General features: G+C 41.7%; 1 protein-coding gene and 1 long non-coding RNA gene across 11 annotated transcripts in view; one reads left to right on the forward strand and one right to left on the reverse strand.

Annotated features, from left to right (window-relative positions):
- LOC133380267 (uncharacterized) overlaps positions 1 to 15,768 on the reverse strand; it is a 28,236-nt gene extending 12,468 nt beyond the window's left edge. The window contains exon 1 of one of the 2 annotated variants that reach the window (XR_009761396.1): positions 15,035 to 15,768. This is a non-coding gene — a long non-coding RNA (uncharacterized LOC133380267). Of the gene's footprint in view, positions 1 to 7,386; positions 7,469 to 15,034 lie in introns of those variants that run through there. The other variant, XR_009761397.1, reaches the window with a different exon arrangement.
- SPOCK1 (SPARC (osteonectin), cwcv and kazal like domains proteoglycan 1) overlaps positions 14,994 to 20,726 on the forward strand; it is an 872,143-nt gene continuing 866,410 nt past the window's right edge. For 7 of the 9 annotated variants that reach the window (XM_061617192.1, XM_061617194.1, XM_061617196.1 and 4 more), the window contains exons 1-2: positions 14,994 to 15,577; positions 16,126 to 16,293. In XM_061617192.1, the coding sequence (XP_061473176.1) occupies positions 16,126 to 16,293 (168 nt within the window). In that variant the 5' untranslated portion in view covers positions 14,994 to 15,577. The other 2 variants (XM_061617193.1, XM_061617202.1) reach the window with 2 other exon arrangements.

The raw sequence follows: 20,726 nt of genomic DNA on the forward strand, positions 1-20,726 counted from the left end.
GTGGCAGCCCCTAAATTATGGAACTCCTTACCCTCAGAGGTGCATCTAGCATCTTAATTGTACAGTTTCCACCCTATCTGAAGATGCACCTCTTTACCTTGGTCTTTGATATTTAAGTACTTTGTTTTGTGGAATCCACCTCTTTTGCTGAATTTATATTGTTATGTTCTATTTGAAACAGTTTTATGTAGAGTGCCTTGCAAAAGTACACAGACCCCTGACCAATACTCTCATATTACTGAATTTAAAATAGTACATTGTAATTTCATTCTGTATTATATTTTATTTTGAAACCCTGAAACTCAAAATTAATTATTGTAAGGTGACACTGGTTTTATGTTGGGAAATGTTTATAAGAAACATAAAAAACTGAAACATGTTGCTTGCATAAGTATTCAACCCCCACACATTAATATTTGGTACAGCCACCTTTCACTGCAATAACAGCTTTAAGCCTTTTGGGATAGGTATGTACCAGCTTTGCACACAGTGTTGGAGGGATTTTGGCCCATTCTTCTTGGCAGATTCATTCCAGATCGTTCAGGTTGATTGGACATTGCTTGTGGACTGCAATTTTCAAAGAGTGCCACAGATTCTCAATGGGATTGAGATCAGGAGTTTGACTGGGCCACTGTAGGACATTCACCTTTTTGTTCTTGAGTCACTCCAGTGTTGCTTTGGCCTTGTGCTTGGGATCATTGTCCTGCTGAAAAGTGGATTTCCTCCCAAGCCTCAGTTTTTTTAGTGGACTGAAGCAGGTTCTCTTGCACTATTTCCCGTATTTTGCTCCATCCATTCTTCCTGCAATTTTAACAAATGCCCAGTCTCTGCTGATGAGAAGCATCCCCACAGCATGATGCTGCCACCACCATACTTCACTGTAGGGATTGTGTGTCTTGAGGCATGGGCAGTGTTACGTTTGCGCCACACATAGCACTTTGCGTTTTGGCCAAAAAGCTTTATCTTGGTCTCACCTGACCACAAAACCTTTTCCCACATTGCTGCTGGGGCACTCTTGTGCTTTCTGGCAAACTCCAGACATGCTCTCAGGTGGTACTTGTTGAGTAACGGCTTCTTTCTTGACACCTTCCCATACAGGCCAGTGTTATGCACAGCTCTTGATATGGTTGACTGGTTGCTCCATTACTCCACTGTCAGCCACTGAACTCTGTAGCTCCTTCAAAATGATTGTTGGCCTCTCTGTGGCTTCTCTCACAAGTCTCCTCCTTGTCTGAGCGCTGAGTTTTGAGGGACGGCCTTTTCTTGGCAGTGCCTGGGTGGTGTGATGCACCTTCCACTCCCTGATGATCCAGCTGTGCTCACTGGGATATCCAAACACTTGGATGTTAGTGTGTACCCTTTTCCTAATCTATGCATTTGTATTACATTATCTCTTACTTCTGTAGAATGCTCTTCATTTTCCTTCAGATCCACAGCCTGACCAATGATCCTTCAACAGTGGGTTTTTTATCCTGACAATGTGACAGCAACTTTAATGGTGCACAGGTGGAGGCCAATGGGAAGGTAACTGTCCTCGATAGGGCAATTTCTTTCATCCGTGTAAACTGGGAGCTTCCACAGCACAGGGGTTGAATACTTACGCAACAAGATGTGCTTTTTGGCCCATCTGTAAGATCAAGTGGGTAACAGGCACAAGAGACAGGACCTTCCCTATTTCAGATGTGTGTCTGCATCAGTACAAACCTTCGGAAGGGTCTTAAATACATGGTTATTTTGAGTAACCTTCTCTGTTTTTTCTGTACTTTTAGTTTGGAACTGGTGTAAATTGTTTTCACCCTTTGTTTAGGTCTGCATATTGGTTTTTACGCTGCTTTTTCAACTGTGTGATGTAATTAATGTGTTTTAAAAAATTTTTACTGATTGTTTTATGTAAGTTGCCTTATGAGGGCTATGTGGCGTCCTTAAAAAAGAGAAGTAAATAATGTATTTGCTTAATGTAGCATGTAGCTTGACCCTGAAGGATGGAAGAGGGTTCCACTGACTGTCTGTGCCAGGGATTCAGAACCTGGGGCCCTCTACAGTTTGTTGGTCTGGGACGATGGGAGTTGTAGTCCAACAATAGCTGGAGGCTTTCAGGTTCCCCATCTCTATTTTATATTGATCTCTCTCCACATGCATGGCTATGCCCACATGGGGATCTTTATGTATGCCTGGAATTTTTATTAAACCAAAAGCAACTGAGCAAAGGTGATAAATAGATTGGCTGGCTGGAACATGCGTGCACATGCACACATACAAACAAAACCCTGATTCTGCAAGCTTAACTCTATTCAGCAAGATCAATTCTTTTAAATATGCATCAGAACTGATGCCAAGCTTGACCTATGAAGATGAAAAGTGTTTTGGGAAACCATCCAGTGAGGGGTGGAGATGGGTTGTAATGCATTCTGTTATGTATAGTAATCCCTCAGAAATCAATTAAATTGTCCTGAAAGGGCATTCAGATGAGCCAGAGAAACAAACTAGAAAAGTAAAGTTGAAAAGAAAAAGACTAGTGTGGAGAAGAAGCCAGAGGAAAAGAAGGATAAACAGATGATGGAAGACATTAACATCTTGATCCTATGCTGCTGCTTTAGTAACGTGCTAGACAAGTTGGGTACAGCTCTTCATCATCAGTACTTGCGATGGTATTAGGGAGACAAACCCACTCTGACAAATCTTTCAGAAGTGCAAGAGAATGGTGGCAGTCCTTCCATATCCTCCACCTCTCTTATCAACGTCCATATCCTTTGCATGGTATGACTACACTGTGCAGAGGCATTTTTTGTATGCTAGAATGGCATCAGCAGATTCATCATCTTAGAACAGCAGATGAGGTTCATGTCATACTGATATGGCAAAAGGGCCAGGTGCCACTTTGTAATGCCAGTGAGACTGCATCACAACAGATCCTATGCCTGACACTTTGGAAGGCTTCTACCAGTGAGTGTAGATGGACTAATGATCTGCATTATAAGGCAGCTTCCATGTTCCAGTGTCCACTGAAATCAATACACATGACTAACTGGGTCAGGGCCAGTACCTTTAAGCCACTTTAAAGCCCATTTCAGTGGGAGGCTTAGGGTAAATTACATTGTGTTTGGAGTTCACATCGTAACTTTCTTTTTGTTAAAATAGCCAGTTTGGATCAGGGTCATAACATGGGAAGAGAGGAGTCTGTGCCTTTCCCCTGTATTGCAAGCCCAATTAAGATCATTCTTCTGGAGCTGTTATCTGCCACAGAAGGGAAAAACATTATTTTCATCTCTGTAGCTAATACCAGTTCTGAAGGAGGGATCTGGATTAGAGTTACAGCATGAAGAGAAAGCATTCAACTCTGCCCCTGCACCAAGGCCCTGATCTAGGTTGCAGGGTGAAGGAGGACTTGTTGATGCTTTTACAAAAATGAAATTAACCTAGGGAGCACCAAAAGCTTGAAAGTTACATGTATTTTGTCCCTTATACACATGCTTATATCTGCGGGGAATAATGGTGCTTAAAGTTTGGATGAACTATGCCATCTGATCGATTTTGTCTCTTTAATTGCCAAATGATGATCTGACACTATTAAACAATGGCATGTCAAGAGCTTCATTTGGAAAAGCCATATAATCCTACAGAATATTCTCTATAAACCCAGCTGAAGACAGTTAATTTTAATGCAATCATTTAATTTAGTTTAAATTAAAAGAGTGGCTGTATACTATAGCCAGCATGGATTTTTCGCATTCTGCAATGTTAAACTGAAAATACCTGCCATGCCATTCTGATGCTTTCCACAAACTCATTACAAAACAAAACCTTGCAAAACTTATAGTTCTGAACTCAGAAATACTTGCTTAAGAACCCTCTAAATTTTCATGGCAATACCCAAAACAGTCAGAGAGAATTGAGAGTTCAAAGTGTAAAGAGAGAGAAAAAAACCCAGAGCCCTCTTGGACTTTTTTCTGTCAGTGTTCTCATAATTTGATGACATTTATTAAAAATCAGCCATGTTCACAGAGTACCTGTAATCATATTAATGACCTTGCCCCATATTCTGACCTTCATCTTCTGCAGTTTAAAAGTTAAAAAAAAGCTCAGCCGTTTTTTAATTAATTTAATATATTTCGCATTGAACTCAATGATAAGCCTAGGCATGCTCAGTAAGAACCAATTGTCAGTGTTCTAAAAGCCAGACTCACAGCTGATGGGCTTGTTTAATCAGGGGGCCACACACACACCAGACCTTTATTTCACTGGAGATAGTCATAGCCCAAAGAACCCTGGGAAGTGTAGTTTGTGAAGGGTGCTCAGGGAAGACTCTTATTACACTGACAGAGCTCCAGTAGCCAAAGTGGTTTAACAGTCAGCCGGTCTGATTGAAGCTCTGTGAGGGGAACAGGGCTTCTCCTAGCAACTCTTAGCACCCTTCACTAACTACACTTCCCAGGATTCTTTGGGAGATGCCATGACTGTCCAAAGTGAAATAAAAGTCTGGTATGGAATGGCCAGTGACAGTTTTGGTTTAAATTTGGGTGGGAAACTACTTGTGCCTGCTGTAGAATAAAAAGGTGGAGGAAACGCTGAACAACAATGATACTGTAAACAATGTTTTCCTTTTAGAAGGGAAAGGGCTTCCCCTCTGCCCAGTGCCCACCCCACCCAATCTCCTCCCCTCCCCCAGGTCAGTTTTACCTGTCCTAAGCATGATTGCACAGGAGTAAATCCCACTGAACTCAAAAAGCATGCATATGATCAAACCTGCCCTCCCCTCCTCCTCCTCTCTCTTGCCTCTTGCCTCCCCCTTCCTTTGCTCCTCCCTCCTCCTCCCCTTTCAATCCCCTCTTCCTCCTTCCCCTTGCCTCTCCCCTCCCCCATGGTCAGTTTTAGCTATCTGAAGCATGATTGCACAGAAGTAAATCTCACTAAACTCAATAAGCATGCAAAAATCTGCCCTCCGCCCTCCTCCTTCCTTTGCCCCACCCTCCCCTTACAATCCCCTCCTTCCCCCTTCTCCTCCTTCCACTCCCTTCTCCCCTCCTTTCCTCCTTCCCTCTCCTCTCCTTTCCCCCTCCTCCTCTGCCATGGTCAGCTTTATCTATCTTAAGCATGATTCCAAAGGAGTAAATCCCATTGCACTCAATAAGCATGCAAATGATCAGACCTGCCTTTCCCCTCCTTCCCCTCTCTGCTCCCTTCCTCCTCCCCCCTCCCCTCCCCTCCCCTCCCCCTCCCCCGCCCCCATGGTCTGTTTTACCTATCCTAAGTATGATTGCAAAGGAGTAAATCCCACTGAATTTAATAAGCATGCAAATGATCAAACCTCCCGTCCTCCCCCCGTCCCCTCCCCCTCCCCCTCCCCTGGTCAGTTTCATCTATCCTAAGCATGATTGCAGGGGAGTAAATCCCACTGAACTGAGTAAGAATGCAAATGATAATCCATTCTCAGCAAACTTGCACAGGATCCTATTTCTTACCTCCCAGATTAAAAAGCAGAGAAATTCACTAATAGGCAACAAAACAAAACAAACCCTTGTTTAAGAACACACCTATAGCCAAAAGATATTTCTAGCAAACTTTAAAAAGCAGGGAAATTGGGCCACGATAGTGAATACACCAGGGGAGCAGGAGACCTGACCTCCTCTCTGAGATATCGTACTGCCCTACAAATTTGTCAAAATGCAAACAGAATTTGGGTTGTTTTTTCACAGTCCAATCCACTTCCTGTGTGGCTTGGAAGAATTTGGTAACATGTGCCTCTGAGCATATGGTGAGTGATAGCACCACCTGCAGTCAGACATATGCTGTGTTGATCTTGTTTCAGCAGGGAGGAATCAACAACATGATAGAGTTCAGATAGTCACTTTCAGAGCCTGGAAAAGTTACTTTTTTAAAACTACAACTCCCATCAGCCTCAGCCAGCATGGCCACTGGATTGGGCTGATGGGAGTTGTAGTTCAAAAAAATAACTTTTCCAAGCTCTTAAATATGTTTGATTTACTTTGCAATTTTAGTGACGTTTCCTATAGTAAACCATTTTCTTTTGCTTCTGTTTCCGTGAATATGTGAACTACAGCAACACTTTGCAACACTAAAAAATCTCCAAAAACAATTGTGGAATAATGGCACTGACTGTTCTGCAGAATAGTTTCCAATGGACATGAGGAGTGTCTCAGTTTACAGAAGATAAAACAGTGGGAGGTGAAATATATTCTAGTAAAATTCCAGGTGTGCTCTGGGTTTTTAATTGACCATGCCCACATTTCCTTAAGTAGAGTGGTTTAATCATAGCAGGCTGAAAACATACATCTTGGGCAGGCCAATTTTGTTTTTTCCCAACAGCTAGAGTTATTGCTTAAGTAGCAACATATTGTAATCAGTCTAATTTTACATAAAACTGCAGTTTCAGATTCAACTTCTAAGGCACCCAAAATAGAAATAGAGCATAACCTCCAGTTTGAAACACAAAAAGGCTGTCTTCACATCATATGACATTGACCAATACAAAGGCTTTGAAATTAATAAAAATAAATTTGACACAGATTTCTAGGATGAATGAGGGAAATAAAATTTTCTAGATTAGATTCTCTGTAGAAACAATAGTAACACAGGAAAGAAGCAAAATAAGAACACCAACAAACATACAAAAATGTAATTCTCCATCTTTGGAGATGGCAGGTGTTGCCACCACTCACCATATGGTCAGAGGCACATGTTACCAAATTCTTCCAAGCTCCACAGGAAGTAGATTGGACTGTGAAGGCCAACTCAAATTGTTTTTGCATTTTTACAAACTTGCAAGGCAGTACAATATTTCAGAGAGGAGATCAGGTTTGCTCCCCTGGTGCATTCACTATCGCTGCCCGATTTCCCTGCTTTTTAAAGTTTGATAGAAATAAAAAAATTGGGCCAGTCACTCCCTCTCAGCCTCATGAAAACCCTAGCCATAGGGTCGCCATAAGTCGGAATCGACTTGAAGGCAGTACATTTACATTTTTTTTAGTGAATGTACAATTCATTTGTACTTTGGTTTTATGCTATTTTTTATTTATAATGATGGACTTTACATAACAACCCAATTCTTAGTTCTGTTCAAATTGCTATTTTTACAAGTTATTATTGTTGCTGGATTCGGATGACATTGTGAGGCTTCCCTTAGTATGAACAATTCCCCCCCCCACAGGCCACACATTTTTAAAAAAGTGATATCTTTTGTCAATACAGATGAGATCCAATAGTGAGCTCATAAAAATCAGCTGTGTGCTCCTGTAATACTTAGTAATGTCAGAGAGACTTTCATAGATATTCTTTGCAGATTGTGCCCCATTATCAACAAAAGGACACTTTTTGCTGTGAAAAATCCAGACAGAAATTGGGTAAAAATTTACATCAGTTCAGACCAACCTTTGAATGGTTTCCAACTTTTCCTCATTCCACTCCCACCCTCACATAATGCATCCAGCCAACACCTGTGTTGACTTCAAGCTTGGCAGCTGCAGTAAACTCTTAAATTGGCTTTTTTGCTCAGGTTATTATAACTAATTAAGGCTAATGAACTGTTTGCAGAATCTGCTAATTTAGTAGAGTCCAATTTTGCTGCTCCTTTTAAAGTCAATGGGATTTTTCCCAACGATGGGCCATGGGGAATATGCAATTTCAATACTATAGTGTTTCTTACTGCTGAGTACAGGGAAAATCTGCAAAGTCTAATATATGGTCAGTACTTCTTTCTTCTGTTAGCACATTATTTTTCAAGCCAAGTGCCATTTTTCTTTAGTTCTCCTTTAATTGTGTGAATATGGCAGACTCTTGACAAGATCCATGTCCTTCGACTGTAAAATATCCTTGCACAGCCATATGGGAATGAAAGCAGGCCTGTCTTAACATTGTGGAAGCTATGAATTAACTCCTATTCACTGTCTGCTGCTTTGTTTAAGATGTATTTTGTTACTTCAGAGCAGCAGAAAGATAGGGAAAGAACTACAGCTTGGTGAAATATGGAAGACCATCTAAGAGTGTTTCTGTGCTTTTGTTTGCTGCCCTGGCCTCCTACTGGGAGGAAGGGTGGGATAGAAATCTAATAATAAGAAGAAGAAACATTTCATAGCCGCACAATCATTTCCAATAGAGGATTAATGAGCTTTTCTGTATTACTCTGAAACACAGCTAATAATGCTGAAATCACAATCTTGGAAATCTCAACAGTATAGAGTAGAACTGTCTTTTTTTTTTGCTGTTACTTTAGAACTGTTTTCATTACTGAAGAAATAAGCTGCTTTTTAAAGTAGATACCGGCTTGTCTCTTTGGAACCGGAAACTACTACAATGGAAACAAAAATGGAAACGGCTGCTGAATATGTGGCTATTTCTCCTCTACTTGCGCAATCACTTTTTTCAGTCCTGGATGTGGCATTTTTTTGTGGTGGTAAATTTTTAAAATCATTCTTTCTCACAGAATGTCATAAACACTTGTTTGTGAATCTTTGTCTGGGACAAATAATTCTGCCCTTGCACCAGGGAGGAGGAGAGAACACACTTTCTTGTGGTGCATTTCCATGTCTAGAAAAGATGGAGACATGTTTCAAAGCTTGACAAGAGCAGCTTCGTGTATTGCACACATTTCCACACACATACATTACACTTCCACTCATCACAGGAATTCTCTGTGAAGGATTATTTTCTTCTGAAAAGTGTTATCTGTACTGTCTTCCTTTGCAACAATTGCCCAGAATAAATTGTATTTCATTGAATAGTAGTTTCAGCAGCCTGCCACTGTGTTATCATGTAAGTAAGAATATGGTAATCTGATGTAAACAGGAATTAGTTGAGATTAGGGCTGTATTAAGCAGACACCTTGTTCCTTTAAATGGCTATGGAAAAGGCTGTGATGATTATCAGCAAGCTGGGGATGCAAGTGGAATGATTTTCCAAGAAGGGCTCTGTTGCTGGCCTTTCAGTCTTTAAAATTGCCAAGGCAAAAGGAGGAAACGAGTATGTCCAACTTCTTTCCCATTAGACACAGACTTTGGGAACAAAATGTCCTCCCACCAAATCTTTTACTCATAGTACACAAGTCATCTAATAATGCTTTTCATGTGTGTCTTTCATAGATGATACTCTCAATATGTAATAAACAACAGTATTGATACTGTTCTATGCTGGGTTATGAGTTTTTATGTCATATATATGGGCAGAGCAATCAAAATCATGGGAAGCGGGCAGAGGGGGTGTTGTCAGCAGAGGAGCCAGCAGAAGGCTCAATGGCATCTGCTCCCTGTTCGGGAGCTGCAGCCCTGCTGAACATAGACGCCATCATGAGCTGCATGCTAGAGCCGGAAGAGAAAAGCCAGCTCCCACGAACAGCACTACCAGGAAGTAAGCAGTCCCCATTGACCCGCAGTTCAGTTGTTTTCCGCCACTGACCTCTTTGCTGGCAGAATTCCTGTGCAGATTGGTACCCAACCAGTAGTATAGTGGCAAATTTAGAAGTGCAGGGTCCCTTTATGTTAGTCAGAGCCACGCTGCCCCTTATTTTGCTGCTGGGTTGAGAATGAGATCCTTTTTAATGTCTTCTCCCACAACAACAGATATCCCTAGAAGCCAATAAGCATGAAAGAGGAGAGTGTTAGCTGCTAAGAAGAGTCTTCTCAATGGCTGACTCTCCTCCTTTCACTCTGATTGGCTCCAATCGGCAGGAAAGGACAAGGAAGCATGTTAGAAGACTCTTCTCAGTGGCTAACAACACTCACATTTCATGCTGATTGTCTCATAGGATGCTGAAGACATAGGGACCCTGCTGTAAAAGAAAATGGTCTAAGACCCCCAAGACCCTGGACGACTACACCCTTGGACCCACAGGAGAGCTCTGAGGAGGACTTGGATGCTGCGTAAGTCCCCCCATGGCTCCTCCCCATCATGTTCCCAAACACTCTGTTTTTAGGGCTACTGCTGGCTCTCCCTCTGCTGGGCTGACCTTTCCCGGAGGCGCTGGCAGGCTCCCGGTGGCGCCGCAGCTCAGCTGGGACAGGGGGCTTCTGCTGGCGAAGCCCAGTAGAGTTGGGAGCCTGCCAGCTCAGCCAGGGGTCCACCACATCCAACTCTCCACAGGCTGGTATAAACTCAAGTTGGATCGCTCCATAAGACTGTCTTATTGATTGAATTGTATTTGTGTAATTTATTGTTTTTGTGTAAGCTACTCAGAGAACTGCGGTCAATGGGTGCTCCAGAAATGTAATAAGTAATAATAAAATTGTATATTGTTTGCACTATATTTATTAATACACAATAAGAACTACTGTTATAAATTGCCATTGTTTACAGTTTTTCATCTGTCCCATGGGAAGGTAATGTTTTTAAAAAACACGCAGATCAGTTAAAGCATTTCTCAGGCACTCAATGTGCACACTTCATGCATGTTCCCCCATCTAACTGAGAATACTGACATATGTTAGTTTAATCTCTGCAGAACAAATAGATCCTGGACACATCTTGGATTTTAATCTTGGACTTTAATTGTGAATTCCAGCTTGTAAAGAAAAACAGCCCAGCCTTCTCTCGGATTGCTGTTTTAAAATAATTGTTATTGGGTTTATGTCAGAGAATTTGAAAGGCAAAGGAAGCAACAGCATAACTTGTAATATGACCAGATTTATTATAAAACCAGACATCAGCTACCTTGATATTGGTAGCTACACTTCCAGTAGCAAAGTGGTTTGTATGACAGTTGCAGTATCTGTCCCACCGTACCATGCCAAGCCTTCTAGTATGTTTGGAGCTGTAACGACAAAACTGATGTGCAGATTTCAGGTATCCAATATGCCACCCACTCACAAAGGTTTTACAACTGGTGCACAAAGGTGATGCCTGAAAGCACTCTTAGTGGAGAGAGATGCTTGGTGAACATGGGCGGCAGTCCATGACTCTATAATTAAGTGCTACTGAGAATGTGCAAGCTGCTTAACCTACCTCCCATCAACTGATACTTATGCAACCTAATCAAATTTCACAAGCTGCTACACATAGATCTAAGAAGACAGGGTGAAAATTGTGAGTCAGTGCAACCAAAGGTTACTTTGCTGTGGTCTCCAGTATGACTAGGAATGTTCCAGTACTTTTCAACTGCTCTGCTTTGTTGTTTTTACTGTATTTTTATAGACTGATTATAGCTTTAAAAAACTTATGTAAACAGCTTTGGGAGGCTTCAACTTGAAAAGTAGTATGCCTGTAATGTTAATAAAGCAAACAAATAAAATTACGAATATTTTATGATACTCTAATTCTTTGTTGTTCCTATTATTATTATTAATCACCTTCCACATATGTCCCAAGGAGATAGATAAAACAATAAAAAAGTTACAAAACAAAACAAAAAATAACAGAAAATGTGTTTTAAAGCAATACAAAACGGACACCTATACATCCAGGTGAAAAAGCTTGTCAGAACAAAAACGTCCTATTTTTTTCCAGAAAGTGCAGAACAGAGGCAGTCACACTGGAAACCCTGCTCCAGGCTCTGATATCTTTGGAACTTAAAGGAGAAGCTCTTCTGCAGAACACCATGATGTACTAGATAAAAAGGGATAAGGTGGTCTCTCAAGTAATCTGCACCCTGAGCTGTATAGGGCCTTATATGTTAGTACCAACACTTTGAACTTGGCCCAGTAGCAGATTGGCAGCCAGTGCAAAGCCCACAAGCATTCTGCACTAACTGCAGGTTCTGGACCAACTCAAGGGAAGCCCCACATACAACACATTGCAGTAATCTTACCTTGAGGTTACCAGTGCATGGACAACTGTGATTAAGCTATGCAGGAACAGCCATAGCTGTCGTACCAGCCCAAGCAAGTAAAAGGCACTCCTAGCCACCAAGGACACCTGCACCTCCAGTGACAGAGCTGGATCCAGGAGCACCAACAAACTATGCACCTGCTCTTTCAGGAACAGTGCCAGCCCATCCAGGTCAGGCAATTAAAAAACTTCCCAGATCTGGGACCACTCATTCACAGAGCCTCCCAGGATTCTTGCAAGGATTCAGACTTGGTTTATTAGCCCTCCTTCAGCCCACCACTGCATCAAGACACCAGTTCAGGGACTTCACTGCCATTCCCAATTGAGATGTTATAGAGAAACCGAGTTGGGCATCATCTGTGAACTTATAATGCCTGGCTCTAAATTTCCTATCACAATAAACAAAACAAGCACAATTCCTTTTTGTCAATTTGGTTTTATGTAATATAATTGTGGGGTCTGGATGCCTTCCTGATGTTATCCTCCCTTTGCATGCCTCAGTATTATCAGATCTCAGAGGACACAGCGCTGGTCTGGTTACAATCCCAGGGCAGGTGAAATCCTGACTCCAAAAAATTAATAAAGACACAAAGAAGCGTCACCTTAAAGCAGAGTGCCCATTGGCTAGAGGAGGTGAGGATCTCTGTGTATTTGCTAGGGGTTCTCTGGAGTTTTGCCCTGCCACATCTGCTCGTGTTTTCAGTGAGGACTGGTGCCCATTGAAGCTGGTAGGGCAGAAAGCAGGGAGGCCAATGCCAGCAGAAGCCATAGCCAGTGACAGGCACAGTCAACTCAGTCTAGTTTTGTCCCCATCCTCTTCCCAGATGAGTTTTACAAGGGCAACACTGGGACTAAAGAGGAGGAAGCTGACAATCAGTGCCATCCCCTGGACTGGTTTTAAGTAAGAAGGCAGGCAGCTGCCGGCTAGCTGAGGTTGGTGGGCCAGTGCCCCATTTACTCTAATGGACCAGCCTCTGCAGTTATTTCTGTTGCTGGGGAAGCCATTGCTGTTGCGACTGCTGACAAGGAAGCTGCTGAGTCAGTAGCACAAGCATCTGCAGTACTGCCTGGCTAGCTGTGTCAGAACTTGCCACAGCTTATGTCATTAACTTGTCTCCTGCTTCTCCAACCCATTTTCCCCCAGTCATGGCACTTTTTCTGCAACCCTCTTTTGGGTCCTGGGTTCTTTCAGTCCTGGTTTTATTTCTTTTCAGTAGGGCTGGGGAAGTGCCACATAGCTCTGGGATTTGCACTGCCTTACATACTATTCTAAAAATTGAGACTACTCTGCAAAGGGCAATCATACATTGCTCTATCCCCCCAGCATTATAATTATACTTCAGCTATTGGTTTGGTTAGTGATAAATATATTACTAAATCCACCAGGTAAAGGGGCTTTTTTTTTTTACTGCTACTGTAACTAATAAAACAGCTGCGATGTACTGCAGCTGCTGAAGGATGCAAAACACTGTCAAAGATTAAAGCTAGAATCTCACACTGAGCAGGATCAAAAGTGATTAGAAACATTTGGAATATGGAATTATGCCATAATTAGGTAAATGGAAAGGCATCTTTCTTGTGCAAACGTAATTCATGTTATAGTGTTTTGAATATACATGTGAAACACTCAACTCTTAGGTAGATTATTTTCTCTTGGTTTAACTACAGTAGAACCTTAGACTACTTAATACCGCAAATATTATATTGATATGCCCTCCCCAATATTTGTGCCCTTTAAAAGTTCTAATTCTCTCAATTTTAGCATTATTGTTCTGTCACACACCCAGATTGTATTTACATTGCTCTGTTGTCTCCCCCCCCCTCCCCCCCAGGTCTCCAAATATCTAGTCTGGCTCTACCAAACTAATTGGGGGTTGGAGGTTAATCTGTAGCAGTGCATGGGAGATGCAAATACGATACATATGTGTGAGCATGTATGAGAATCACCTGTCTTATGGAGGTCTGGCATTAGGGTAAAATTTCATCTGAGAGGCTGTTGACCAATATAGTCCTTAGAATCTTCCATAACTCTCAGTACTGATCAAAAGCCCCTTAACATGAGATGATGAGTACCAATTCTGATTTGATGTAGTGTGCATTTTCAATAAGCTTTTAAGTAGAGACCTTATCGCAGTTTGAGTCTGTGCTGAAATTGCTTTTTAAGATGTTTTGAAAGTTTTTTAAAAAGATTTTTAAAAAGTTGTTTTGTTTTAATATATATTAAAGTCTGTTTTAAGATGATTTAGAGTGTATTTAATATTTTTGTTTGCTGCCCTAGGCTCCTTTTGGGAGGAAGGGGGATATAAAGTTAGTTAATTAACTATTAATAATTAGGCTTGTGAAGATCAATGACATGGTCCTACTTCTGCCTTCTTTCCTTGAAGGAGATACAGGATTGCAACCTCTCCCCCCCCCTTTCAGAACTTCTAGTACTTGGTGAGGCCTGGGCCAGTCACAGAGGAGAACTACACCAAGGAGAAGGTGTGTGACCAATCCACTGCTATTGCAATGATACTCTGACACGATCCCTCCCTGCTGCCTTTGTTGGATCAGCAGAGCTCGTTTGAGGTGAATGTGACTGTAGAGCACAGATGGGAAGAAGTAGATGGGGATCTACTGTGAGGATTTTGACTTTCAGCTTTTAACAACAGCGCCCCAACCCAACCCAAAAAAGGCTTGGAAGGAGAAAATTAGTAGCCTGTTTTTGGTGTGGAGAGACTTAGCTCAGTTCTAGTACTGAAAGCAAACCCCTGGACTGAGTATGTACAAAGGCACAGTTTCTCAATACTGAATGCTGGTTCAGCCCACTTGGCACCTGGCTCTGGTTAGTGGACCTTGGTGTTAATACATTTATGGGAACAAACATAGGAAGCTGCCTTATACCAAGTCACAGCATTGGCCTATCTAGTTCAGTGTTGTCGCCGGTGGCTGCCAGTGGCTCTCCAGGATTTCATACAGAGAGTCTCTCCCAGCCCTACCTGCAGATGCCAGGGATTAAATCTGGTACCTTCTTAATACAAAGCAGATACTCTACCGCTGAGCTACATTCCTTCCGCTAAACATCTCTCAATAGATTCCACAAACCTGACATCTGCTCATTCTTGCTATCAAGGAACCACACCCACTCAGTCTGCGCAGTCTCTCATGCAACAGCTGAGCTCAGCTGCTGGAAGCCCTAACGCACATGTGTTGGCTATATTAAGAGGCAGACTAAGTGGAACTCAGAGAATTCTGGCAGTGGGGTCAATGCTTGATTTTTACTCACCGACATACCGGCAATTGGCCCTCAGTTTGAAGCAAACCCATGCGCACAACACAGAATTCATAAACCGCTAACCAAGTCCTTGGGTCAGCTGATCTAAAATTGGGCAGCATAGTGCTGCAATAAGTAGAACTGATAGGTAAGCTTTACTGTTACAAACAGTACGTTGTTTTAAAGGATGAGCAGCGTACAAAGAAGTCCTACTATTATGGAAAGGGTGTGGTGCAGTCACCAGGGGACGCCTTTGGAAGGGAACGAGGCCCATGAAGAGCCCGGAAGGCGCCTGCTCCTTTTTCCTCGGCAGGAACGGCAGTTCCGTTTATCGGCCAGCAAGTGGCGCCAGATTTCGATTATTCACTCAGAGCCCGCGAGGAAGGCGAGCATACACAGCCCAACACTTACACAAGCACACACAAAGCAGCTGGGCGAAACGGTAGCGGGGCTCTCGGTGTTTTCATTCCGACCCAAAGCCAGGGGAAACGGCAGCACGCAAGAAGGCTGAACTGGTGGCAACGCATCAACGACAGCGAAGCCCTCTGGCCGAAAGTGAGTGGGGCTGGGCGATCTTGGCAGGCAAACTTGCAGGCTGCTTTCTCCCTCGCTGAAGGAAAGGTTCCCGTAGTATCCGCTCCTCCGCCTGAGCTTCTTTATTCTCCCAACTGGAGGGGTGGCTCAGTGGCTGCCTTTCTTTGGGGGAGAAAGGGGAGGAAACGCAGGGGGACCCCGAAGCTTCCAAGGTAGGTCAGGGTCGTGAGAAGAATTCCTACTCATTTCACTCAAACTTTCCCCGGGAATTTATCCCCCCATCTCCCCCCCTATCTCCCCCCCCCCTGCTTTGTTTGCAGTTTTGTTTCAATCTCTGAGCTGCTCTAAGCGCCCAATACAATGAGAAGCTCGTGCCGGAGCTACTTAGCTTTGTCTTCCCTCAGATATGTGGCTAACCCCTTTGCTCCTCCTATAGCTATTAAGCCAGCTGTGCTTTGAAGCCCCCCTTTTGACTGATTGACTCACTGAGACAGGTATTTGTCTCTCTTCTAGTCCCCCTCATCTCCTTTCTGTTTTTCTTGCTTTCTCCCCCCCTCCCCGCTTTGCAGATGCGTAGGATATTGGCCGTAGTTGTTTGGTGTTTTCTGCAAGTGGAAGGCAGGCATCCAGAAATCATCTCGGGAAGCAGCCATAATGGCAATTTCTTGGACAATGATAAATGGCTGAGCACTGTTTCCCAATACGACAAAGATAAATACTGGAATAAGTTTAGAGATGTAAGTACTCCTATATTATTGTAAGCTGCTTCTTAGGATCTTCCACCCACCCAAGGGGCTCTCTGATGGTTTGAGTTTTTTTGTTTCTTTTTTTGTGGGAGGAAAGGGATGGCTGTATCCATCTCTATATGCAAGTGGTTGCTGTAGTTTTGGAATGAGATCATTTACCCTTTAAGATTTTGGTCTTCATGATGTTAGTATTCTGTCTATGTTTAGTTAAGGGTTTGTTTTCTTGATCTTCAGTTTTCCCTTAGGATATAACTTTCAGAGAACTTTCTTGTGTGTCTGTTTTAAGAGGTTAGTCACTGTGAAATACAACCTATTGGGAAAAAAACCACAGATGCAACACTATTACCTGCACAAGTCGCAAGGTGGTAAACACCTGAAGCTTTCTTCATGCACATGTGGCAGGAGACCAAAGCAGACGATTCTATTATCTCAGTTCTGCTCTCAGGGGTATTGTTATGGCGTCCATATTTCTCTGCCTTGGCATACTGAAAATTCAGGAATGCTTTCAGATAATGTACTTACTCAGTCTATAGAGTGCTGAAATTCCTTGCATTTATATGGAAGGGAAAATGTGTTTCATAAACAAAACTTTAGGAAAAATAAACACTTCTGTATTGTTTCTCAATGTGGTTAACCACCCCAGGATTAGCAGGGGACAGAATGTAATTGGTTTGTTATTAAGGCTTGGTATTTAAGGAGCATGATATAACCCATCTAGAATTGTGTAAAATAAATTTTGTAGTAAACCATTAACTGATACCATCCCCTTGCAAATGTTGGTATAGCAAGGGTATTCTGCCAAATGGACTATAGGGAGATGAATGGGGAGACCTGATCACTTGGTATCCTAAAAACAAATGTGGTGGATTCACAGGAATATTATCTGCTTATTGAGCATCATGTCAGACCTTGTGCATCAAATAAGACCAGAGTCTCAAAATTACAATGGCGTTTACTCAACTGTAATCATTACAATCTATATATTTACTGTAACCTATTCTCCAATTAAGTAGGGCCACAGTTTGATCCCCATTGGTGTTCTTTTCATTTCTGTTCAGCGTCGTATAATTTAAGTGTACAATGCATGAACTATCACAGTGATAAGTGGAAAATGTTTGATTCAGCTGATGATTCTGACTGAAGAGGGAGTGTCTCTATGGTCTGTAGGAATTTTTCTGTTGAGTCTAGTTGGTCTGATTTCAACTTTAATTGTTCAGCAAAACAAAAAGGATGTAGTCCCAAGAATACTGTAGATTGTGACTGTGTGCCTTCTAACATTTGTTTAAGTGATTTTCTTTACCAATTAAGCATGTAGTGAAATGTCAACTTCCTGATTAAATAATAGCATTGAGAGAGTGGCCTTACCCAGTATTTGAGAAGCCTCTCCAGAAGTTTATAAAGGATTCCCCATTTCAAACCACTACTTTGCTTAGTCTGTGGTTGTCAACTAGCAAGAAAAAAAATGGTCTGGTGTGGAGATGAAACTTTTCATGGTATGAAACTAAGTATAGACAGCAGTTTGATCAGCAGGATTCAACAGGTGATATTGGGTCAGCTGCAGGAGTAGGTTCAAAAGTTGGCAACCCTTACTTAGCATTCATAGGATACTGGTTAAGTAACAAATGGATACCCTGCAGCAAATATGGGAAAGGAGATATAGTATCTTGAAGTTATATGCACATGCACACACTTATTTATATATTTAGGGCAGTATTCAATTACATAATTGTGTGAGCCTAAGAATTTCTGCTTGTGCAATGTGAGTTCCCCTCTTATTCTACCACACTCACCTTGGGCCATCCCCAAATGTGCTCGAAAGCTTTGGGGGAACACCAGAACAAATTTAGGGGTCACATAGGGGGAGGAAAGGGGAGAACCTTCCATTGTGCAAGGATAAATCCTTGTGCTGATGGAATGTTTGCCTTGGTACTACATTAAATACAACCCTTAGATATTTATTGACCACCCATTAACAACACCCTTAGATAGTTTTGAACCATGTGCAAACCACTCCAACAGTCAAAAAAGTTAAAATGGAATAATCAGTATGAAAACCAGCACAAACAACATAAAATTACTTTAAAAAAGAATTTAAAAATGTTCTTTCCATATACTTTATCATAATAAACCTTGCAAATAAGTCCACGACAGTTACTAGCCTACTAACCAACCTACCTGTTCATGAATGCCAAATAAAATAATTATTTATGGCCCATCCACAGCCTGTGGGACAGAGAGGATTATTCTAATTTAGCTTACAAAATCTTCCCCTACCTGTTCACCTTGTGGCAACTTTTATTTGCCATAGGTGAGTAAGAGAGTGTCTAGGCTTGATGAAACTTTCTAGTTCACTGTGGTTTAGCAGACCAGAATATAATTGTTTTTGCAAGCATACTTGAAGTTTGGTTGGGTGAGAGTGTGAGTTGGGAAATTCCTGGTTCAAATGACATGGTAATCCACAATCTTGGTTTATTTTACAGGGTTGTTCAAAGGATTAATATGATAAAGTTTGAATACTTTAAAGTTTAGTATGAATGCTTATAATTATTATTGACTATGCTCCAAAGATTGTTGGTTATATCCAATGACGTCTTGTTAGTGCAAGACTTCCATCTGTGCCACAGGACTTCTCCTCCCTCTGCCCCCCCCCCCATATGCTCCAGGGGGTTGAGGGTGGGTGTGTGGGGAGAGGAGAAGGAGATGAAGACCTGTTGTGCAGGAGTAAGTTCTTGTGTTAATAGGATTGCTTTGTTGGATACAACCCATTGTTTAGATTGGATTTGGATTTTTGGCTGTTTCTTTTAAATAGCAGAAACCCATGACAAATCAGACTGTTTTTTAGTCCCCTCAGTTTTATTTATTTATTTATTTATTTTTATTTTTAAAACTTATATACCGCCCGACTAGCAATAGCTCTCTGGGCGGTGAACATAAATACAATAAAATACAGGAAAATACAAAAGCATCACAATCTAAAATCAAACTTCACAATCTAAAAACTGCATAACTAAGATCAAATTACAAACATTACCATCATTAAACAAAAAATTAAAATGCCTCAGAGAAGAGAAAGGTTTTAACTTGGCGCCGAAAGGATGATAGGGTCGGCGCCAAGCGCACCTCCTCGGGGAGACTATTCCATAGTTTTAAAAGTGATTTACCACATGCTGGATGAGAAATATGAGCCCAAAGTCCCATTGGGTGCACAAAGCCTATGTGTGTTTGAATCTCTCCATTGTATATGCTTCCTTATTCTCCATACCTCCTAGAAGAGTATACTGACATGTATCAGAATGGCTGTGGTTCTACTCATTGGCAGTGATTTTTGTTGACCGGTCTCAGCTACTGCTTCATGCAATGGTCCAATATACTCTGCTTGAAGAGAGCTATTTTTTTAGTATGATCCATTTTTTTTTTGAGGTGACAGAAGATAGCAGAGGCGTACTCTGCTGGATCATTTATGACATGGGTCCATTGAAATGAACATTACCTTGAGCAGCTGTAATTCATGTCAATGGGCCTTGCACACCAGCAAATTCTGAGTAGATTGTTTCTTAGAATGGTAAAATGAGATGGCTCACTAGTCAGCATCCTTCTTTGTGAAGAGAAGTGCACATTATTCAAATTTTACATGGTATCTATTTTTGAAAGGAGATTTGAGAGCTTCAAGTCTAGCAGTAATACTTCTGTCAAAGGCTTGTTTTTCAAAAAGCATGAAAAGAATCTGTTAATGTTAGGGTTCAGTATATATGTGAATGGCCCCATGTGTCCTAAATCTTTAAACTGTTTAATATTTTAAAATTAACACACATCCTTTTTTAAAAAAAAGTTGGGTATTTGGTGTCTTAAGGTACCATTTCAGAGTGAATTTAGTATTTTTACTAAATTTTTAGTAAAAGTTTTTTAGTATTTTGTCCCTTGTTTGTCAGCCTGGGCTCCTTCTGGGAGGAAAGGCGGGATAGAAATTGATTAATAATAGCATATAATGGACTATGCCTGAGCCGGGAACCACAACACAAGGAAGGCCCATGGATTATGCATGCTGGCCCCCCTCCAAACATCCCCTGCTCTACCCACTCCACCCTTGATCTTGAGCATGAATGTCTGAATGATGTTTCTGTTTGGTTGAGCATGCTTAGAAATGTCTCATATTGGAAAACCAATATTATCAATGCTTGTGTCCCATAAAAATGCATCATTTAAGAGAATCTGGGGAGCAATTCACATGAGCAGATTTTCACCCATTGGAAAAATTCAAGATTATGCATTTTCAATTACTTTAGTGCCAGTATGAAGCTATGGACAGCCATTCCCAAATCTGGAATGTCTTTAGGGTCAGTCAGTTCAGTAGCTTGAACCAAGCATGTATACATTAGTGCTCTGCTTGATCAGGCAAAGGCAGAGAGCTAAATGCATAGTTTCTA

Source organism: Rhineura floridana, chromosome 3 (assembly GCF_030035675.1).
Source record: "Rhineura floridana isolate rRhiFlo1 chromosome 3, rRhiFlo1.hap2, whole genome shotgun sequence".
NCBI lineage: Eukaryota > Metazoa > Chordata > Lepidosauria > Squamata > Rhineuridae > Rhineura > Rhineura floridana.